We start from the raw sequence: 24,348 nt of genomic DNA on the forward strand, positions 1-24,348 counted from the left end.
TGACAGACACTTGGCAGCAGTGTGAAGCCACAGTAGAGTGTGCCCAGATTTTTATGGTTTCTCTCTCGTAACTGTCTTTTCCTTATCCTGTCTGATAGCAATTTGTCTTATGGAGTCCTTCCAAAGGTTTTCACTGCAGTGACAGCTCTACTTTACCCAAAGGTTTCCACTGCGGCAGCGATGGCTTTACGACGTTAGCACGTGCTTTTCATCAGTTTTCATTTCATTTAATTAAATTACATCAATTAAAGTAACAAGAATGCCATGCAAAAACAAATATTTTTGGGGTGGTAGTGGTGGGAAATCTCTCTTCATAAGCACTTAGCAAGCAGACGCTGTCTCCAAAGCCCACATCTCAACCATTTCTAGAAGCGGAGAGAGCCTATACCAGCACCATCCAGCAGGCATGCAGATCGGGGCCACTGGGAAGGGGGTTAGAGAAGAGGCCTCCTATCACACTGGGATTTCCCTTGGGCAAGTCTGTACATGCTCCCAAAGCTAGGACCATATCTTATTAATAGCTGGTATGTTTTAATCATAAAATAAATATGCATCCAGTGAAAGAAACCACCCTGTCTACCTTTAATATCCTCAAGCCAACCACAGAACCCAGAGCCACATTTTAATTGGATAAAAACTGAAGATGGGGGCAGCTTAGAGTAAGACTAGAAAACATCAAAAACAAAACAAAACAAAAACAAAAAAACCCCAAAAAAAACCAACAACAAACAGAAATAGGAAGACAGGCAGGGGGGTGGTGACTCACACTTCTGGGCTATCTCACCACCCTGTTTCAAAATGTTGGGGGGAAATCTAGCTCATGATTCCATCCAAAAGGACCCAGATTGAAGAGCCAGACCCCACAACACATGCAAAACAAACAAACAAAAAACAAATAACAAAAAGCAAAACAAAAAACAACAACAACAACAACAACAACAACAACAAAAACTTGGAATGTGGAAACCATGAACAGTACAGATGGCAGTTGGTTCTTCCTGGTCAAGCTTGCAATTAAATTATCAGAATTTAATACAGTCCACCACCACGAGTTTGTGCTTCTGAAAAGAACAGCATCAGCTGACAAATACCAAGTAGCTACTGCAGGTACTGCCATTTACCACAACGAGCAGAAGATGCATTTGAACTCACTAAAAGATGAAGAACTACAGTGTTGTGGGTGTTCAGGAGCTGCCCAGTGTGGGTGCTGAGAACTGAACTTGGGTCCTCTGCAAGAGCAGTGATGCGATCTTAGCCTCTGAGCCATCTTACTAGCTCCCACCTAACATGTTTTAATTTTATAGTATATCTTACAAATAATAGAATTTTAAGATTTTTGCCTAGAGGTTTTCTTAGAGTGCTTTCAAAAAGTACAGTCAGCAAGCTTATCAATTACAACTCTAAAATTCATGCTCAAATAACTCACAAAGAGCTTGGAGAGGGAAAACCTGTGACTCATTTGCCCTTGTACAAATTCTTAGTAAGAACTGTTTCATCACTTGAAACCATTCAGGCAGTGACTAGGCACACACCTGTCAGCCCTGGGAAGCTCCATCTTGGAGGGAAACAATGGAAATTAGACAGCTGTGTGAGTCCTGCTAACTGCGTGAAGGGTCCTTCAGTGGAACAGGAACCAGGGCAGGTGGAAGACTAAGGGGAAAGGCCTTGCTATCCACTGAGAGCCTGTCCCACCACAGAGGACAAACATGGAAGAATAGCACCAAGAGCAGACTGTGGATGTGCCATTACGTTCTCATGGCTGCTGACAGAATGCCTGAGGTAAAGGAGTTAACAGAGGAGTTTGATTTAGCTCATGGTTAGAGGGTTCAGTTCATGGCTGCCTCACTCCATGTGCTTGGGCAGAACATCCTGGCAGCAGGAACATGAGGTAGAAGCTATTCTCCACTTCTTGGTGAACAAGAAGCAGAGAGAAGGATCACACACAGGAAGAAACCAGAACATCCCATCACATGACCCCAGGAACCTATTTGCACTAAATTGGTCTCATCTCCAACCTTTCACCACTGCCCAATAAAGCCATTTCATTACAAACCTACTGTTTACAGCAGGGTCCTCCTGATCTCCTTATGTCTAGGGACACCCTCATAGACACACCCAGGAGTGTGGGTCACTAAACCCAGTTAATAAGGTTTAAGAATTACTCTGGGGCAGACGAGACAGCAGGAGCACAATGAGCCTGGTGGGGACCGGTTGTAAGAGTCCAGCTGAGGCGGCTAAACTGCACACTAGAGTCTGAAACCTGGAACTCTGCTTTCTTTAAAAACAGCAGAAACATTGTAAGGATATGTTTTGGTTTTAATACCAGGTCTGGGGATACAGGGCTGCTTCTCAGCAGCTGACAGGATTTGCCTCAGAGTCTTCAGCTGCATCCCCTAGTGTGCGATGCTTGGGATTCTGGGAATTTTTCAGAAGGTGTAAATGCCAGGGTCTGGAAAGCTGGGGTGGGTGGTTGATTGTTTGTATGGAGGTGGCTGCAGTTTGTTAAGTAGCCATACACAAAGAAGAAGGAAGGAAGAAGGGAGAAGAGAGAAGGAAGGAGGAAGAAGGAAGGAGGAGGAGGAGGAAGAAGAAGAAGAAGAGGAGGAGAAATAATCAGATATCCTCATTCTGAAGTCCAGACTTGCCCCAAGGAACTCAATGCCCTAATCAGCAGGAAGCAGTCTAACGCTGATGCTGCCCCCACTCACACCCCTGAATATCAGGGAGCTCTTCCCTCTCCTCTCTATCCTTTTCCTCGTCTCTGGTATTTGGGGTTGAAGGGATGGAAAGTGGGTAGAGAAGGGTGGAAGAAGGAAGAACCCATAAAGTAGCAAAGAACAGCCACAGCACACTTAGCCATGCGGCACGTGGCATGTGGCATGTGGCTGACGCTGAGCACAGCACAGATGAAAAGCGGGGACCCTGGCTCCGCCAATGCTGAGAACTCAGAGAGTCAGAATCAGCAACAAGGAGGGTGGGTAGGGGCCGGGAAGGATGGACTCAGGCATGGAGGCAAACCCAGCAAGAAAGGAGAAGAAAGAGGAGGAGGAGGAAACTACAATGAGAAGCAAACTGTGACACAATCAACCATGAAGACATGAGGCTGGGAGATGCGCCCATGGCCGGCACAGGCACTAATGCTGAGAGGTGAGATTCACGGAGGCCAGAGAAGGGAACCTGAGGTGCCCACTCATCTGCACTCTGCCTCCGACATCTCTGCCGTGCGTGAGGACTGCTGAAGAGCTGATGGTGACACGGATGGCATCACACCAGTCAGATCACACCTGCCACAAGGACTGTCACAAGGACTCTGTGTTCACTCTCTCACACAAGCATTCCGCCTCGGGTCTCACCATTACACGTGGGAGCCCTGCTCACCCCAAACACTTGTCCCTGCAGTGCAGGCTGATGTACCTCGATCCTGCAGAGGACAGGGTGAGTGCACTAGGAGGTGGCTCAGTGACAGACTCCACAGTAACCACAGTACACAGCAGTCTGTCACTGTGGCCCACCACACCCTAGAGAAGGGGGACACATTCAACAAAAATTCTAAAGTGAATCCTGAACAGTTGTCTTCAGTGAGCTTACAATTTTATGTCAGAAACTAGGAAAACCCCATCCACTCTCATGGCTACAGTACTGCATACAGATGACCCGCAGTTCCATTTCTAACCAGTAGGGGGCGAGTGCATCTTATAACTTACTCCCCCCCCCCACACACCCACAAGAAACCATTTTTAAAGGATATTGTAATTAAACATGAACAGAGACAATGAACTTACTAGTCACTAGAAGCTAAAATGCAGGCAAGCTCCCAGCATGAATCGTTGGCTCACTTGTGCCTCAGGGGAACCTCCAGTGTAGAGGGGAAATGGCTAGCATTCGGCATGTCTGACACAACCTGACAGAAGCACACGAGATAACGGGACATCATTCCACACATGAACTTGGACTGTGTGACCACTGCTGTCTTCAGGAGCTTCACTTTTACTGTGATCCTGCACTTACAGAGGTGGCCCTCTGCTAGGACCGACATCAGAGACGACAGGATGTCTCAGAAATGAGGTGGCTTCTCAGGGAACTGTGAACATCAATTTGATCTGTGGGCTGACATTCATGGTATTCCAATATCGAACTTTAACCCATAAAACTGTCACACCCAGCGTGCTCTCCCCTCATGTCCATTCCCAATAAATCTATTGTACAAAGCCGTGTCGAGCCATGACTCTAAGGGCAGCACTAGGTGGCAGTAAACACACAGCTGCCAGCAGCATTCACTTTGGGCCCTTACTTCATTGGAGGGTGCAGCAAATGCAACTCTTAAAAGAAACCCAAGCATCAGACAGAAGTAAAAGCACCAAGTTATCTGGGGTTGGAGGTGTGAGGCCAGGGGACAAGCACAGTGGAGGACTTTCTAAAAGGTCTTTGTTCTGTGACAAATCTTAATCATATACATACACTTAGATGCTAACGACTTTGAGGAGAAATGTAACATTTTAAATTGCTTTTTTCCATCAATATGTTAAATTTTTATTTAAAACATAATTTATGTATTTTTATAATTTACTGTGGCTTTTTGAATTAGCAAAATTTTACGTAGAGACCATGAATAAATACATTAAAGAAAAACATGCTATTATCTGTGAAAAGGACATTTTCAAAAGCTAATAATAGCCAATGGTGAAGCTCCCTTGTAATCCCAGCTCCTGTACGTAGAGGAAAGAGGATCAGGGTTCAAGGCATCCTCAGCTACATGGATACTTTGAGGATAGCCTGGGCTACATGGGACCCTGTCTCAAAGAACCAAACACTCATTCTGTCCCCGCTGAATGGCCACTATGAGCCCAGGCAGCGTTCAGGTCTTTCCTTTGCCCTCTTTTCTATAGGTAATAAACCTCACAAATGGCTCTTCAAAATCCCGTTTTATACCCCAAATTCAACATTGATATACTGGCTCTCACCAGGGCCATCTTTCTCCCTCCTACTCAGTGGTGTCAAAAAATTATTCTCCTGAATGCACACTGTATACATGGCATCCACAGTGATCACATGTGCACACGGTGAGCACACACACACAGTGAGCGCACACACAGTGAACACACACATTCTCTCTCTCTCACACACACACACACACACATTGAGCTCACACAGCAAGCACACACAGTGAACTCACACACACAGTGAGCGCACACACATTCTCTCTCTCTCTCTCACACACACACACACACACACACACACACACACACACACACACACACACACTGAGCTCACACAACATAGGACAGAAGAGAGGGGACCATCAGGATGGATCTTTAGCCTCCGAGTGGGACAATTGACCCAGAAGCCTTGGGTGTGCTGCTCTATAGTCTTTACCAAGTTCTGTTTCTGAACACTTCCACAAGTCTAACTAGTCACGAAATGGCACAATGCTCTTTGGTGTCAAATATCAGCAGCAGCGAGGGTAGCTCTGAGGATTTCTTGTTCATGTTTGGTCCCTGCTTAATTTTCCAGACACAGTGGGACCCCATAGTTCAAAAATGATAAACAGACACACATGGACAGAGTACCTGTGTCTTGTGTGTGAGACTAAGTGCCCTTCTACAAGTTACCAGAGTCTGAGGGTGTTACAGTGAATGCCGCTGTAGCAGACCAGGTATAAAGCAAGAAGGGACATTTCCCAAGAACAAGCAGGAAACACATGTCAAGTCTGCAGATGTCTATTCCAAATGGAGATTCCAACAGTGTCTGGAAGCCCTCTTCCTGTGAGCTGGGTAGGGAGCAGCAGCACACAGGCCTTCATTCTCTAGTCTATTGTCCTAATGTAACATGCTTTCTTACTGCTCCAACATGCTTTCTTACCGCTCGGCACGTGTGTTACTACAGACCACAGCAGTTCTGGAGGACAGCAGAGGAGAAAGATAAACACTTTCACTTACCTCCACAGCCACCACGATCAGAACAAGGTCTGTTTTGGATTCTGGAAAGACTGCATTCACTTGTGGTGACATTCCGATCAGAGCACAGTTAGTGACCACAGATATAACACTCATTGTTTCAAAAGCCAACTGAAAGGGAAAAAGGTGAGGCATTAAGAGTAGCAAAAGTCACATCCCATCTCCATGTTATCTGAACCCCGAGGACAAGCCCTTCCCTAGGTTCTACACAATCTACATTTTAAACCTCCATCCATCTTGGTAGTGTTTTCTTTGCTTAGGAAAGCTGTATGCTAGCGGGCACTTTAGATCCTTTTGGCTTGACGACCCCTAAGCAGTGTGGCCAAGCCTTCGAGTGTGGATGCCTGTAGCAGGCACTGTCCGTGACTCGTCTCTGCTTGTTTCTCAAGGGCGTGTAAAGACCATCACAGGAAAGCACTTTGCTCCCAAAGCAGGCAGTGATGTTTGGAAAGAAGTTAATTTACAAAACTGTACCACTTTGATAAGCCCCACGTTCCAGAAGGCTCATTATCAATGTGGTCCCTTCCTGGGGACAAGAACCAAAATCCTCTCAAAGAACTCAAAGGGCACTAGCAAATCCAGAAGCCAGGCTTCGGTGGGACTTACAGAACACTGACTGGGTCCCACGAGGAGGTCAATGTGTCCCATGGTGGTCGCTGGGTAACCGTGGAGAACCCCTGTGCTATTTTGTTTCTGTTTTCACTTAAAGCTCTTGATGGCTGCTGCCTGATAACTGAAGCCAGTCATTCTAAGGAGCACAAGGACTGCTCTCCGTCACTTCTTCCAACAGGCACGGATGAAAGAGCTGCCCAGGCCTTGCACTGATTTGCTGCGTTGCTGTACTTTTTGTTACTTTAGCAATTTTCTGGTTGATTCTCTGGGTTCTCCCAAGAACACCAATCTGAAACCAGATTTCCTCCAAACAGCTGTACCAGACCCTTCTGTTTCGTGTGTACATTCCTTTGCCTTCTCTGATTAACCAGCCTGAGCCGACTGAAACACACCCCTCTCCATTGGTTTGTTTCAGCTCCTTGGCCTTATGTCACTTGACGGTTGAACTAAAACTGATCTATAGCCTATACTGTGACTGTATATCTTTATGGTATCTAAGTTCGCACAGGGTCTGTGCATCTTTACATAAGTCCTCACATCTCCATGTCATTCTCACACAATAAACGTGCCTGGGAAACACAGTACTACGTCGCAGTGTAAGAACACTGGCACGCACACCCATCTCAGCTTTGCTTGTGCCCATCTGTGTACATATACTGTTCCACAGTTTTAGAACACAAATGGCTTCATGCTCTCTGCTATACATGAGGGATACTATTTGTTTCTTAATTCTCTCTGTGTCTGGTCTTACCATTATATTAATTCTGGTTCTTTAAGTATTGAGGGCTAGACTGACCCCAGATTTTCCCTGAGGTCCCAGTGTATGGGGAGGGAACGTAGCTCCTTCTCTAAGCCAGGAATAGTTAGGCAGAGCCAGTAATGGCCTGGGGCAGGGTCCTTAGGAGAGCTGCAGCTTTGGGTCCTGAGAACCCGACTCCTCCCACCCTCAAAGACTGGACTTATCTGTACCAGGGCTGCCGTGGGTTAGGTCTGTGACGCTACTGGGACCCTTGATCCCTAGGGCAGCTTGGTTAGCCTGTTGCTGACTCTACCCCACTTTGTGACAGTATCTGCTGGATGCATATTTCCCTGGAAACTGGATGTAAGATTCTGAACTTCCGGATAAGCTTGCTTGGCATAAGGCATTATTGAATATCCCTATGTACATGCATATGCAAGCCCCCCAGGCCCACCTGCTTCATCTCCTTCAGCTCTGATGCCCTGGTCCTTCCTCCTCAGAACCTCTCACTGAAGAATGAGCCCCTGGGTTCCGGTCTCATAAGATGATCTGGGAAATACTCCTCTTCCTCCACGGTCTCGAATTGTATAAAATTGGTATGACTTCTTTTTGAGTAGTGAAATCTGTGGTATAGTTATCTGAGCCAGATATTTTCTTCTGGGGATGTGGGCTCTAGACTCAACTTCCTTCACAGTCACAGAGATGTCCCCTCCTCCTCTCCCCCATTCATTGGCTGAGCTGCAGCAGGAGGCTCTGCCTTTGAAGGGAAGGTCCCCTCTACTAGTTGTCAAGCTCCTGTGGCCACACCCAGCCAGCACCCAGCAGCAGGTCCCCAGCACCCAGCGGCAGCAGGTCCCCAGCACCCAGCGGCAGCAGGTCCCCAGCACCCAGCAGCAGGCAGGTCCCCAGCACCCAGCGGCAGCAGGTCCCCAGCACCCAGCGGCAGGCAGGTCCCCAGCACCCAGCGGCAGCAGGTCCCAGCACCCAGCGGCAGCAGGTCCCAAGCACCCAGCGGCAGCAGGTCCCCAGCACCCAGCAGCAGGCAGGTCCCCAGCACCCAGCGGCAGCAGGTCCCCAGCACCCAGCGGCAGGCAGGTCCCCAGCACCCAGCGGCAGGCAGGTCCCAGCACCCAGCGGCAGCAGGTCCCAGCACCCAGCGGCAGCAGGTCCCCAGCACCCAGCGGCAGCAGGTTTGCAGACTCTGACCTCACTCCACTCCTGCTGGGCCCTGCTACTGTCTGTCTCTTCTCACTGACCATGTGTCTGCTTCACTTTCACTGAACTTGCTCTTTCTTCTTTCCTTTCTTCTACTGGCCTTGGGTTTATCTGTATTTTCTAGGGAGCGAACACTGAGATCCTTCCAGCATAAACGCCCAGTGCTGTGCGTTCCTGACGGCCCCTCCCTCATCAGTTGTGCCCCACACGCTTTTCCTCTGGTTTAGTATTTCTCATCTGAGAGCTTCTTTTCATGGGTGTTTGGTGCCGTCTGGTTTTCCCGTGGAGATCCTCTGTTATCTTCCGTCACTAATTACAGTTGCAACTCTTGAATGTGCTGTGTGTCCTGAGATAACTGGTGTCCTGTCCAACACTGCCTGCTGATGGCACCACCGAGCTTTCTCCACTTGTGACTTTCCTCTTCTATCTTGGGGAGGGGAGTATTTTCATCTCTAAGTGCAATGAGGGTTCATCCATTTCTTCTTTCTTGTCCTTTCTTCTGCTTCAAGACTGTTTCTGATGCATATGCCTTTCAGTTTAATGTTTTCTGAGAATGTGTCCCCCTTTTCATGGCAGAGTGCTCCTCTCTGGTACCTTTTCCCTCACAGTATCATAGCCCGCTCTGTTTCCCTCTTTTCTTCTCAGCAATGCTTCCTTTTACTTCCTTTACTCTCCCTGTTTCTACCAACCCATGTGGATTATTCTGTAAACAGTGCATACCCAGGCCACAGTCTCAGCCACTCTGCCAATCTCAGTCTTTAATATGTATCTTTAGGCCATTTGTAGTTAGTGTAACCATTGGTATGTTGGGATTTAAGTCAGACACTTGTTTTCTAGCTGATCCCTGGTTTTACTGTTTGCATTTCTTTCCTGAGTTATCAATATTACTCTTGAGTCTATTTTCTGGTATTTAGGGGTGTTCTGGGTATTACACATTTTCTGTTTTTAGAGTTTTCCTTTCCCCAAACTATGACCAGCTTTTCACATTGGTGAAAACACAGTTACCTGCCACACGCCAATACTGGCCGAAGGCTCTGAGAACGGTCGTTTGAAGACCCTACACATTTTCAAGGCATCTGAGTTGACTTCCGTGAAGTTGTTTAACACAGCAAAAGCAGCTGCTAACGGGTAAACGCAAGAGAAAAGGCTCACGTAGCCAAATTGCAGGAACAACTCCAAGTAATCATCAAAGGTCCCCTGAAATGTAGAGAGACAGCAGGCTTCGCTCAGTGTCCCAGGATAACCACTGCAATGCACACAAAGGGGGTCTTAGCTACTAAGGACTCAGGGTCTACGCCAACACTTTCTTCTCAACCACAAATTCATACAAATTTAAATGTGATTTTGCACTAAGTTGCTGAAATAAGGAATAAATTATTTAGTTGCCCATTTCCACAAATATAAGTCATTGAACTAATGATGTCCACTTTTACCAACATAAGACAAACAATGCCAAATCTAAACATGCTGTTCTTAATGATCCAAGAGCTGTATCCTTGCTAGCCATCTTTAATCCCAGCACTCAGGAGGCAGAGGCAGGCAGATCTTTGAGTTCAAGGACAACCAAAATTATACAGATACACACTCTAGAGGGAGGAGAGGATCCATAGCCACAGGCACTCAAGATGCCCAGACCTTAACTAGAAAGTGACGATGAGCTGGGAAGATGCTACACTGGGTAAAGGAGTCTGATACTAAGCCTGAAGTCCTGAATTTGCTTCCAAAATCCATATGGTGGAAAGAGAGGACCAACTCTTGTAAGTTGTCCTCTGGTCCATAGAAGCAAGCACGCACACACGCTCTACAGTCCTACATCTGACTTTTGCCCACAGGAAGGCTGAGGACGAGCTATCAGCTTGCTGAGTGAGCACCGAAAGACCCAACCAAAACAAAGATAGCACACCTCAGAGGATGGGTAACTCAACCACTGCCAATGCAAGACATGGCCCCATCTCTGTATGTATGAGTGTGTGTGGTGTGAGTGTGAGTGTGAGTGTGTGAGAGTGTGTGTGTGTGTGTGTGTGTGTGCGCGCACGTGTGTACATGTTAGGGTCCCCTGCTCAGAAAACCCCTTCCTTATTTCACAGTGTGCTGGGTGGCCCCTGGCAAGTGACAGTTCATTTCAAGGAGTCCATCCTCATACCCCACAGGGCTAGGTAGGGATGCAGTTCTAGGTGACTCTAGGTACCCACTGCTCACTGATAGTTAATCTACACTTTGGAGAGACTGAGAACCACCAGGCTTAGTTGGCACCAGGTAAAACCCAAGAGCAGGAAGAGAAAAATACAAATGTAGCCAAGCAAACACAAGCCCAAGGCACCCTTGACCTCTTAGGTGGAGGCCAGCAAAGGCTAACTGATGGCAGCCTTGAGAGTGCCATGTAGAGCGGTTATGGTATGTCAGTCAAAATCGTAACCTCACATTCCTAATTCACTGATAGCCTAAGACAAAGTTCAGGTTCCAGGGGCCCATCCCACCTTGCTCCTCTCTCACCTCGACAGGTTCCCTACGGAGTGTCTGTACCCAGTGCCAAACTGAATGTCAAGGGAAGCAGGCACAGAATGAAGGCAATAGGGCGGGGACTGCGGGATCGCTCGTTCTGAGATATTACATGTAGTGCCTGCTAGATGCCAAACCTATGCTCATGATGAGTAAAATGGGGCCTCAGTCTCATGACTGAGAAGGGAAGAGGGGTAGAATGGTCTCAACACAAAGTAAAGTCTTAGATACTCCTGATGAATATACAGTGCAGTAGCATGGTAAGACAATCAAGAAGGTAATAACCGCAGCAGAGAGAGAGCTCGATAGAGCTCAGTGCTGTTCATGACTCAAAACTCCTACCAAACAAGCATAACAGCCAACAGTGACAAGGTGGAGTCAGGAAGAAGGAAGAAAATGGACATAGCTGTCCATGCAGAAAGTCCAGCAAGACCCACGGGAAAGTGCTGGGAATACTAGGGAAGTTCAGCAGACCTGCTGGGTAAAGACAATGTCTGACACTGTCCGCTTGCAGCAAAGGCAGAGCCAGACCAGTGGCAGGGCACGGCTTTGGAGCACAGCTATGGTGCACGTGCCCACAGAAACCCAGTCACATGAAACAGAAAAACCCCTTTAAAATCTGCCACCACGTGAGCAAGTGGAGGACCCCACCTGCCACAGGACAACCCAGCTCACTGTGGCCAACACAAGCACATCAGCAAAATCACATTCTGAGGAAAGTCACAGAGGCTGATGCTGTGACAAGTGAGGTGAGGGAAGATTCTACACCTGCCTTCATCATCAAGCATTCTGGCCCCAACTCTTAAGTGTTATTGCAAATTCTAAGGCCATCCTTACGTGAGTTCTGTTAGAAATTAAGAATGAAAAACGTTTTGTTGTTCACTGAAATGACAATATATTAAATAAAGTATCTTTAAAAACAATTGCATTTCTCAAATGAGAAAATGTTTTCAGTGCAAGAGCGACGTCCAGGCACAACCCCGGCACGTATCCCTCCTCAGTCTGCTTGGTGGGGTGACTCTCTGGCTAGATGGCAGTGGCTGCTGGCTGGGGCACTGAGGGATTTCCATCCCTCCTCCCACAGCTACAAGGCTACAAAGCACTGGGTACAAGGGAGGGGTAGCAATGGACAGGGGCTCTCTGAGCTGGTCAGGTCAGGACACCCAGGGCTGCCAGAGGCTTCATTTTCCTTGCCTTCTCTGTCTGCAATTCCTCCAGTTTTCTGTAGTGATAAACTCCTTCCAGACTCACAGCAATACTTCAGACTCCTATGGCAGCCAGGGAACAACTGACCTCAGCGAGGAGCACATGGGTAGATGTTGACAGCACAGACTCCGGGCCAAGCAAGCAGAGTCTAGAATCCACTTTCTGGTTTGGTTACTGACCAATAACAGAACTGCACTGTCTATTTCTGCTCAGGATAATTCTAGAGCTTGTGTTGTCACACACAGGAGTGGACTATGGTCACACTGCTGTCTGTCATGCTTCATAAAGGAAGAAGTGTGAAAGCACAGGAGAGATCAGAGTGATGATTCTGGGCCATTCATTCTCAGATGAGGAAGGACTGATTCAGTGAGTGAATGTGAGTGTGAATGAGTGTGTGTATGTGTGTGAGTGTGTGAGTGTGAGCAAGAGTGTGTGAGTATGAGTGTGTAAGTGAGTATGAGTGTATTGAGTGAGAGTATGAGTGTGTAAGTGTGAGTGTGAGCAAATGAGTGGGTTGTGAGTGTGTGAATGAGTGTGAATGTGTATGAGTGTGTTGAGAGTGAGTATGAGTATGTATGTGTGAATATGAGTCAACTAGTGTGAGTGAGTATGAATGTGAGTATAAGTGTGCAAGTGTGTGTGAGTATAAGTGTGCGAGTGTGTGTGTGTGGTCTGCACAACACACAATGAGCCTAGAAAAAGCAACAGAGAGGCCTGGGAGGGTGGTAAATTTGGCAGAGTGAGAGAAGAGTTAGGTTTTTATGAACTAGATATTTTTATTACGAGCAACTAAACCTCTAATAATCCATGTTCATTTCCTCGAAATAACAGGTAAGTCCTCTAGAACTGTCCTGGGGCAGAGCAATGACTCAGCAGCAAGGAAAATATTAGGCTCCATGATCCACTCAATCCCCAAATTCACCCCACCAGGAAGCAGGATCCATGAGACACATCTGTAACTCCAGCACTCCAATTGTGAGACAAGAGGCAGGCACAGGAGGCTCGGAAGCTCTCAGGCAGCTAAGCTGGCCTGGGGTTTGCAGAGCAACAGAAACAAGAAACTCTGCCTTGACTGAGTGGGAGGTAGGAGCTGACTTCCAGAAGCTGTTCTCTGACTCCATGAGCACAGGCTCTCTCACACACAATACGTAAATTAGTAAGCTATACTGGCATTAATCTGATGTCCTAACAGTCATGGGTGAGCAGTTCTGCTGCTTCAGGGGCCATCTCTCCTGTGCACTGCCCCGCACCCTCTCTGTGAAGTGGTCAGGTAATCTCCACCCTCTGGTGTCACAGAGTCAAGTCAGAGGTATCATAATGTGTAGTTCTGTCCTTCTAGTGTCAAAGGGGTTCCTGCTGAGGGACCCACTGCCGAGGTCTTAGAGTGAAGCACACAGCACTTTGGAGACAATGAGCACACCGTGCACACACACACACACACACACACACACACACACACACACACAGTCACACTCACTCACACTCACTAAAGTGTAACTTCGCAACACTGCACCTTACCAGGTAAGTGCCCATTTCCTTCTCCAGGAGGACTTGCTCATACAAGGTCGTGTCAACATCCGACTTCAATGCCCGCACTTTCCTCTTCACCCGCGCACAGTACTTCCGCTGGAGCCAGTAAGGAAGGAGAGATTCTACAACTTGGTTCAGGATCTGGGAGGTGATCAGGAGTGTGGCCAAGCTCTAAGGAGAGGAATGAGTGTCAACTCAGCAACAACAGAACAGAACCACAACATGCACAGTCTTCCAACACTCTAAACACCGCATGATATCACAAACACGAGCATTACAACGCTGGGTGTGAATGGAATGTTTCTAATTCATGAATAATATCAGAAGAAACCTGCTGGGCTAGGTGTGGTGGGACATGACTTTAATTCTGGAAGCAGAGGGAGGCTTGGTCTACACATGGATCCTACATAGTGAGACACTATCTGAGATAGATAGATAGATAGATAGATAGATAGATAGATAGATAGACAGACAGACAGACAGACAGACGGACAGGTGGCCAGCCAATCCAGAATTCTCAGGAAGAGTAAGTTAACCTGACATTGTGACTGTGATCTTTGTCATCTTACCCAACTATAGCCAGGTTTCACAGGGTGGGGATCATGGCTGACTTAAATATTTTACAAGTGTGAGCTGTGGAAATGACTCATCAGTAAAATGCCTGCTGTGTAAGCATGAGGACCTGAGTTCAGATTCCCTGAGTAAAGAGATGGGCATGGTGATTAGTGTCTGCATCCAGTTCTGGGGAGGGAGGCAGAGACAGGAAGATCCTTGGGGCTCAGTGGGCAGCTAGTCCTGCTTAACTGACAAGCCCCAGGTTTAGTGAGAGACTGTATCTCAAAAAAATAAAGTGGAAAATAATCAAGAAAGACACTCAGCATTAGATGTGCCTTTGCATACACACGCATATACAGGAGAAATCAATACTCTGAAGGACTGTAGAGATGGCTACTGGTAAAAAGCATTAGCTGTTCTTCCAGAGGATGAGGTTTCGATTCCCAGCACCCACATGGCAGACACAGCAGCTCTCAGTCATCTGTAATTCCAGCTCCAGGGGATCTGATACCCTTTTCTGTCTCCCCGCCCTCGGCCTTGGTATCTGGTACTTGGCATATAGGCATAGATGTGGCCCAGAAACTCATACAAACAAAATACAAAATTTTTAAGAAAGAAATTAATACTTTGAATTCAATTTATTAGTCACTAGTTTTATATGATCCAGAAACTATGATACCATTAATGCAGGCAGGACTTTCCCAAACATTTCTTACATGAAACAGAGCCACACAGGATCTGCTACTCTCTCAGGTTTAACATGTTATTAATGTAAAAATGAAGTTTGCAAGACCTGATAAAGGTTATCCTAACCACCTACATCAGTGACCACAGATCACAGGCTCTGGACACCTGTGCATGAGAACGGCCTTGGGAGGGGTCGGTTCCGCTGCCTCAAACAGCTCAGTTGCAAGATCATTAGACTTAACTAACTTCTCCACTGAGCAGAAGACATTGAGCTAATGCTTATTATTTAATGGGGAACCAAAATAGACAAAATAAAAGCACGAAGCACCTGCCCCCTCCCCAGCATCCCGTTACCACACTCACCTGGCGCAGAAGCTTCATGTCCTTCAGGACAAAAGCAATGTAGAAGAGCGAGGCGAAGCAATTCAGAAAGTTGAACTGTCAAAGAAGACGACAGTGTAAAGAGCTCTGCAGCACAGCGCAGCAACCGCCCATCCCTCCTAAAACTGCTGCAGACAAGGACTTTGGGTGCTTCCCTGTCCCCTCAGGCCCAAACTCAACTATCAACTCTGGAGGTGAGAGGCGTTCAAAACACAGAGCGAAGGGCAAGAGCAGAGATGGGAGGAACTGCATGGGACCTCACACCCCACAGACCCTGCATGTAGGCTCCCTGCTCTTGTGTACAAAGCCTGCTCTGACCAAGCACCCTCCGCGCCAGCAGCACCTGCAGGGGCCGCAGCCCTCCTTCTCCTTCCATGGAGCTTAAGGCTGCCTGCCCCACGGAGATGCTGGCACCCAGGCGGCCAGAGCAGAAAGACCCTACTACACTGAGTAGCTCAGATCTGGAAGTCACTTTGTGCCCACGGACACCAGGAGGTAGCAGGATGGCACTGCGTAAGAGACCACGGCTTAGAAGATGCCACTTACCACCAACACTTTCAGAACAAGATGATTCTGGTAGGCAGATTCCAGTCTGTGATTCTCTATAATGTGAAGAGGAGAGAAGACTATCTCAGACAAGAAGCAATGTAGGTTGTCATGGAGCGGATTAGTGGGCCTGTGCTCAGAGGCACCAGGCATCTCCAGCTGTCAGTCATAGCCATCCAAAACATCGATAGGGCACATTCTCACCCATTGAAATATCACTGTGATTGGGGATGATTTTTACTAAATATGAGAAAAAGAAATCTGGGAAGTGTTGGCAACCCAACCACCCAAAAGAGGAGACTGTACTGTAATAGTAAAGTGGTTGCAGAGGAAGCCTCACAGCTCTGTATGGGGCCTTGGGCAGGATTAACCTGAATTGAGATTTTAGCCTTGAAATAGAGACATTATATAGTGGCCCCAAGACAACAGAAGCAAGAACAGAAAACATCTTGGAAGACTCCTGCAGTGAGGCCTGGCCTTCACTAGCACACACTACCTGATCTCAGCCCGTCCATGCTGCCTCTGGCTTCTCAGCCTCCTGCCATACTGTAGGGCTGGCTGCTACCTGAGTGGCTGTGGACATTGGAACATATGACCTAGTGTGGAGAAAGCCCCGAAAGAACTGGCTGCTGTTACTAGAGGACAAACAGAAACAACATTGGGTCCTTTAAGTTAAGGCCCAGACCTCTTCCCACAGGATAACACAACACACTGGCTTGAATGGACAAATACTGAATGACCTATGAACTCCACTTTTAAACTCTATCTGGGTTCTCTTTCCCACAGATGTATGCATGCACACCCACCCTTGAGCCTCCATCAATGACGGAGGGATGCAAATCTCAGTTGCTCTGGAGACATTTTATTTTTCCCTCAGCATGAAACAGGATGTTTTGGTGTTGGACAGGTTTTACACAGATATGTCTGAGCTACCCTGACTATACCGTATAGTGTTGGTGCCTGAGTAAATATCAATACCTTCTTATCCATAAAAGCACAGAAGCATAGAGGGGCACCCAGAACCTGGCATGTCACTATGGGGCCACAGTCTGGAGATGAGAGGAGGTCACAGGCAAGCTGTGTCTTAGATCTCCATAGCAAGCCCAGAGGACTGCTATCTATTCTGCTGTCATGTGAGCCCAAACATCTAAGCAACAACTTATTCATATGTGTGCATGTGTGTACAGGTGTGTGTGTGTGTGTGTGAGGCATGATTCTCTCCTTCTGCTATGTAGGTCTCAGGGATAAAACTCAGTCCTCAGAATGGAGGACAGTGCCTTTAACCAGCTGAGCCATTGCTCCCTGACCCTCTGACCTCAAGAAGCACATCTTAAAGGCAAAGAGACATGGGACAAAGTGTGGAGGCTTACCCCAAGACGTTAGGAACTCAGCAGCATATCGATAGAGACGGTTCATGATCTCGATCACAATGGCATAAACAATACTGGGCACGTACAGCAGGAGGCTGGTCCACTCAGACCCACTGTCCTCATGGAGACTCAAGGCCCAGTCCTCCATGTCAAAGTAGATCATCATGACATAGAGGGAGAAGTAGAGGCAGAGGCACACAAATGGCAGAGAGACCAGGTAGGTACGCAGTTGCCTCTTGTAGCTGGAGTAGACGGGCTCCTCCCTGCCAGTGACTGAATTGATGCCAAGGACTCCATGAAACCCTGGCCGGGGTTCCTCAAACTGCCTCTTCATGACCAGTGTCCCCCAGCGATAGGTCATGTTGGCACAGCCACGCTTCCACACCTCCAGGATCACTGTGGACCAGATGAGGTTGAACGAGGCAAAGATGACATACTTGTCGTAGTCTTCCCACACGAACAGGTAGTAGGGCAGCCCAATGACGGCCATGGGAATTAAGGCAAAGGTAAAGTACTCCAGGAACCCAAAGTACAGGGCGATTGTCTCCCCGAAGTAGCCACGAATGCTATCTGCAGGGAAAGAAGGGGGAACTGAGGTACAGGCCACCAAAGATGGCCACACTACTGCAGCATAAGCAGACGTGCACCTCCACTCCCATTCCGTGTGGGGCACCCACTGTCCTGCACGCAGCGCAGCCCCCCACCTGTCAGCACGGCAGCCTTGCATTTCCCAAGTTCACAGCTCAGGCATCAGCTGCCGGAGTGACTCTGTCAGGGGCTTTACCTCAGCTTCTCCCTCACTTCCCCTTCACCTAACAGATACTTTCTTCCCAAATCAAGACAAGGCTGTTCATGCACACTTTCATATAAACATTGGTCAGGAGGCAGCCTGGGCAGCCTGCTGACAAACCAAAGAGGCCGTTCATACAGTACCTCTGCCAACCTTGGTCACATGGGGAATCAATCCCTGGGCCTCAGAGCAGGTACAAGAATAGGATAAGGGGGAAGGGAGGGCGACAAGTGAGAGGAAATAGTTCTTAATTATACAGTGGATTTTATTAGGTATTAGGTTTTAGTTTTTAGTTTAGTTTAGTTTATGTATACATGTATGTCTGAGTGTATGCATATGCACTACATGCATACAGTGCCCACAGAAGTCAGAATGAGGTATCACAGATCCCCTGGGGCTGGAGTTACAGTACAGGTACCCTCAGAGGCAGGAAGAGGACGCCAGATCTCCCTGAAGCTGGAGTTGTAGGTGGTTGTGAGGCATCCAATATGACTAACTGGAACCAGTCAAGTCCCCTGTAAGAGCAGCAAGGCGTCTTAACCTCTGACCATCTCACTAGCATTCCATCTCGCTTCTTGTTCAACATTGTAAACAGTTGTTTGTGGAAATGAAGATCAGAAGTAAAAAAATAAATAAAGAAGGATTCTCTTAAAATAAAAAAGAAATGTCCTTTAAAGAAAAAGAGATGACAGCAACACTTAGTGAAGCTCCAACTTGAATACTGTCTCCATGCTTAAAATCTTAGCAAAGGCCAGGTGTGCTCGCTGGTAGAGCATTTGTCTAGCATGCTCAAGGTGTAATCTCCAGCACTGACAAGAAGGTTTACTCAAACACATAACTAAACCAAAATGTTTGAACATTAATATTGACGTAGCTTTCCATAAAGTAATATTAATATATTCTGCAAAAATTCATCTTATTCAGAGAAAATAGAGAATTTCTCATTGAGTCTGGCTCAACTCAAGCACAGCTTGGCCGCCATTCTGGAGATAGAAAATTTCAAGTACTAAATATTCCCAGTAGGCTGTCCTCACATGAAGATGTGGTTTGTCTTTGCTGGAGAGATCGCTAGGCAATTCAGAGTGCTTGCTGCTCTTTAGAGTGCCCAGGACCTGTGTTCACTCTGCATCCAGTAACTCCGATTCGCCTTAACCTGACCTGATGCCCTCTTCTGGCCTTTGCAGGCGCACATGCACATGCACAGCCTCAACCACACCGCAGTACACACACACACACACACACACACACACACACACACACACACACACACACACACCTAAGCAGACGAGATCTTATTTTAGAGGATATATATTCACAAGGCTACTCTGAGCTTCCTATGTTGTAGATCAGATTTAGCCAAAGCCTACATGAGATTTTAAAAGCAACAAAGCCGTCTTTTTGCCCACGCAGCTGCTAAGCACTGGCAGGATAGTACTGAGCAGACAGTGGCTTCATCCATGGGACACAGGCAGTGACACATACCTATGGGCTGATACTTCAGAGCAAACCGAGTGTACCAGGTGTCCTCAAGCTTCTTCAGGGCCTCCGTGTCATGCAGTGGAAACACCTGGGTCACGATGCCAGATGTGAGCAATCTCCTCACTGCAAAGGAAAGCGTGAGAACTGCCTAAGACACTAGCGTAGCTTAGGATGCCCTCAGCAACAGTGCAACTTAATGTACAACCAGATGTCAAAACATAGGCTGAAAACTGTGCACAAATATACTGATGCTTAAGTACAGAACACCAATCGCCTTATACGCCTCACAGTGCTTTGATCATTTGAGCTGTGGGATATACAACCTTTTTTAAGATTCATTTATGTGTACACATGAGTGCTCTATTTGCATGTATGTCTGCAGGACAGATGAGAGCATCCGATCCCTTTATAGATGGAACCTCTGGAAGAGTACACAGTACTCTTAACCACTGAGCCAGCTCTCCCACCCCCTCTAAAGCCTTGCGGGGTAACTATGAGTGTAAAGGAATTCTCCTTGTACAGTTGTAGCATCTCCCTGCTGTGATTAAGTCTGGGTTGAAGAAGAATTGTTTCAGGGTTTTTTGCCATTATGAATAATACTGAAATTCTTCTTTTTCAGATTTATCTATTTCATGTGTATGAATGTTCTGCCTGTGCATTGGTATGCACAGAGGTCAAAACAGGGTATTGGAGTCCCTGGGACTGGAGTTACAGATGGTTGTGAGCCACTATGTGGGTGCTTGAAACCCAACACAGGCCTCTAACTGCTGAGCCATCTCTCCAGCCCCCCAAAGATCCTGAAATTATTATGCATACATTAACCCACTTCTTCATTTCTGTCTCACTGTATACACTTAGAATAGGATTTCCAGGACCAATGGAAATTTTTAAATTAATTTTAAACCTGAATACATCTTATAAATTTGCTCTCCTGCCCCAGTACTCTGATCTCTGCTGGCTACTTGTCCTCTCCTGAGGCACATGAGATGCTTCTGTGACAGCGGCGTTCTCACTCATGTCCATCTTTCCAACCCGATGACAATATGTATCCATAAACAGGAACTTCAAACTCACAGCACTCCCTCCTTCTCTATGCAGTTGGGTGACCAGCATGGCTGGAACATTCACACACAATATGGAAAAGAAACACAGTGGACCAAGTGCCTCCTCACCACACTCGATGGACCCAGAATCTCTTATCTGCTATAGGTACTGACGCTAGTATGCCGGATCTTCAGTTCTCAGGCCACACTGGGGGGCTGGGGTACTTTTCCCATGAGTCTTTGGGGTAGTTTCTTACTAAAGAGAATGGCTGCTTATACAATGGAGTCTGCATCAAAAAGGCAGGTCTACTACCTTCACACCCTGATGGGATCTCAGCTCTACTAAGTGGAGGAAAAGAGAACTCCTTACCATGGGTCTTCTTACAATCCATTACTCAGGCTCTATACAGAGGAGGAGAGGACTTAAAAGGCAAGGTGCTGCGAAGGGTCCCCTATCTTAGTGACTGGAAAAGAAACCAACTGAAAGAAAGTACCAGCTCTGAGGTAGAAAGACACATATGGTTTGAGGTCCACAGCATCAGGTGCTGTCAGCACCTTCTGCCAGTTCTGTATGCTAGGATTTCTAAGGACTTTTCTTTGGCTAACATGACTAACCACCCACAACCCGAGTCCTGGCCCTTGGTGTAGCGGTGCACAGCTGCAGCAGGGTCTTCTCCCTCACAGTGTTGTCCACTGCTGCCCCAGTGGTCTGAGCTGGCTTGTAGCACCGAAGTTTCAGGTTCTCCTACACAAGCTGACTTCACTATGGAAGGCGCTCCAGCAGGCTCAAATATATCTGCTTATATATCTTCAAAAATAGGACAGTGAGTGGAACCTTTACAAAGACTTCAAGTCTAAATTACCAGCTTCTCATCACCACCAATGCCAGAGCATGGTTCTGGTTTCAGCTCTAAAAATAGTGGCTGGCTTCTTTACAAACCTCCAGCCTCCTCGTGTCAGCTCCAACTGTAATTACAAGGAAGGACTCTTACCTTGAAAGGAAAATAGGATTGTGCTTGGGCCTAACAAAAGAAGGCAGCAACTCCAGGCAGATCCTTCCTTTCAGAGTGCTGACAATTCATCAATAGCCACTCCATGCTGGAGTGACTTATGAGAGCCACTGGATGGTTGGCAAACCAATTAATATCTCACCCAAGGGAATGAAGGGTGGCCTGGTCTGAGGAGCACAGAGCAGCAAGGCAGTGACACTAACACACAGCTGCCTCTGGCTGCCTGATGCACTCACCTCAAAAGGGAAGCCATCTCAGGACTCGGGGCAGACTCTGTGCAATGGGCAGCTGGCCACTCCTCCTGGATCTGACCAGACAGTAGAAAGCTGAGGAAGGGAGGGTTCCACAGCAATGGATGGTCAGCACAGCCCCGCATTCCCTGTGGCTGCTGATGTATGGTAAGCAGGCTACTTCCATCCAAACAGCAAGAGGGCTGCACCCAGAATCTACGTCTCCTGTGTTTCTCATTTGTTTTCAAACCTGTTTAACATGAAGACTACAAACAAATCCATGTGACCAAACACAGTGTTCATGAGCTTGTGTGCTTGTGTGTGCCATGTGTAATCTAATGCACACATATTTCAGTGGTTGAATATCCTTGCATGCATTCCTGGTTGTGGTACTTGGGGTTCTAGGACAGACTCCCCTCTCCACCTTGTGTATCCGCACACAGAGGACGTCCTAAAGAAGATGCTGCTGCCTTCTAAAGCACAGCCTTGGCAGCCTTGTAATGGTAAAGACAGCAGATGTGTTAGAGCACATGCTACCTGCTCTTTTGTTACTGTAACAGAGGACCTGAGCTGGGTTAACTTTATAAGAAACAAGGTTTCTTCACATCACAGTCCTGGAGAATCCAGGCATAGTACCATCTCTCGGCTCTAGTGAGAACTCATGCTGCGTAAAAGGGGCTGTGATGACACTGACAAACAGGAAGCTAGGCTGGGCTTGGGGTACAGCATTCTCCCGGTGAGCCCTACCAGAGAAAGCGTGGAAACTCCAGGTAAACCTGGTCAAGTCTACCTGGTTGGCTGATTGGTACAGAGGAACAGAGAGTGGGGGGGCTTCCAGCAGCTCCAGGACCTTGCTTTTGTGCTACACAGGGGTGTCTGTACTATACTGTACTGGAACACCACCTAGAAGTATCTGGAACATGCCTCAGCCAAGTGAATGAGGAAGACTATGTGTACCCTTTTGGAAATGCATCAATCAACATTCTGTTGATACAGAATGTGGGAAGCTTAGTTACCTAGAATACCAGAGACAACAACACTTACTTGTTCATGAGACAAAATTAAAAACAATATCAAAACCAATCCAGAAACATTAAAAATAAGGTTTACAAAACAAAAATTTACAAATGTAAGACACAAAGCATGAAACAAAGCCTTTAAGGTCAACAGAGGGTAAAACGTCTATGAACTCAGGCAGAGCAGGCAGTCCGTGGCCTTGCTCCAGAGTTCCTGGGACGCAGGGGGGACATGGATGAGCCTCCAGGATTTGGTGCACATCTGTAGCGCCTTGCTAGCTACTACCAGGAGCAAGGCCATCAGCTTTGGTGCTGAGTCAGGGCCAAGCCCTGCAAGAACAGCACTCCCTAGAAACTCCCTACAGAGCACTGCCCCCAGGGGATTCACTGCAGGACAAAGCCTAAGCCTCTCACTATCACTGCCTCTTCCTCCCATTCTCACTACCACTGCCTCTTCCTCCCATGCCCTATTCCTCCAAAACTGCCAACCTGGGGAAGACAGAGCTTCATCTTAAATTAACTCATACTTGTCATCTCAGCATTGGGGAGGCTCAAGTCAGAGGATTGCTGCAAATCTGAGTGCAGCCTGGGCTATAGACTGAGCTCCTGACTCAAAAACACAACACAAAAAACAATAATAAGTACTAATCACAAAAAAAGATAAAGGTATGTGATGAGGAAACTGAGAGGACTGAGAAATCAAAGCAAAAAACTAGCAGACAATAGCAGGAAGTCAGTGTCAGGAAGTCACAGTGTCAGGAGTCACTGTCTCAGTCTCAGGAAGTCTCAGTGTCAGGAAGTCTCAGTGTCAGGAAGTCACAGTGTCAGGAAGTCACAGTGTCAGGAGTCACTGTGTCAGGAAGTCACAGTGTCAGGAAGTCACAGTGTCAGGAAGTCACTGTGTCAGGAGTCACTGTCTCAGTCTCAGGAAGTCTCAGTGTCAGGAAGTCACAGTGTCAGGAAGTCACTGTGTCAGGAGTCACTGTCTCAGTCTCAGGAAGTCACAGTGTCAGGAAGTCTCAGTGTCAGGAAGTCACAGTGTCAGGAAGTCTCAGTGTCAGGAAGTCACAGTGTCAGGAAGTCTCAGTGTCAGGAAGTCACAGTGTCAGGAAGTCACTGTCTCAGTCTCAGGAAGTCACAGTGTCAGGAAGTCACAGTGTCAGGAAGTCACAGTGTCAGGAAGTCACAGTGTCAGGAAGTCACGGTGTCAGGAAGTCACAGTGTCAGGAAGTCACTGTCTCAGTCTCAGGAAGTCACGGTGTCAGGAAGTCACAGTGTCAGGAAGTCACACTGTCAGGAAGTCACAGTGTCAGGAAGTCACTGTCTCAGTCTCAGGAAGTCACAGTGTCAGGAAGTCACAGTGTCAGGAAGTCACTGTGTCAGGAGTCACTGTCTCAGTCTCAGGAAGTCTCAGTGTCAGGAAGTCACAGTGTCAGGAAGTCACTGTGTCAGGAGTCACTGTCTCAGTCTCAGGAAGTCACAGTGT

General features: G+C 47.4%; 1 protein-coding gene across 6 annotated transcripts in view; it reads right to left on the reverse strand.

Annotated features, from left to right (window-relative positions):
* The window catches only part of Ano10 (anoctamin 10), a 119,067-nt gene that overhangs the window by 63,640 nt on the left and 31,079 nt on the right, over positions 1-24,348 (reverse strand). For 5 of the 6 annotated variants that reach the window (XM_017596162.3, XM_039082772.2, XM_063266494.1 and 2 more), the window contains 7 exons: positions 19,567-19,686; positions 17,295-17,864; positions 15,925-15,980; positions 15,361-15,435; positions 13,744-13,926; positions 9,526-9,717; positions 5,937-6,065 (listed from right to left, as the gene is read on the reverse strand). In XM_017596162.3, the coding sequence (XP_017451651.2) occupies positions 5,937-6,065; positions 9,526-9,717; positions 13,744-13,926; positions 15,361-15,435; positions 15,925-15,980; positions 17,295-17,864; positions 19,567-19,686 (1,325 nt within the window). Of the gene's footprint in view, positions 1-3,782; positions 3,902-5,936; positions 6,066-9,525; positions 9,718-13,743; positions 13,927-15,360; positions 15,436-15,924; positions 15,981-17,294; positions 17,865-19,566; positions 19,687-24,348 lie in introns of all 6 variants that reach the window. The other variant, XR_010054536.1, reaches the window with a different exon arrangement.

The sequence above is a fragment of the Rattus norvegicus genome, chromosome 8, assembly GCF_036323735.1.
Source record: "Rattus norvegicus strain BN/NHsdMcwi chromosome 8, GRCr8, whole genome shotgun sequence".
NCBI lineage: Eukaryota > Metazoa > Chordata > Mammalia > Rodentia > Muridae > Rattus > Rattus norvegicus.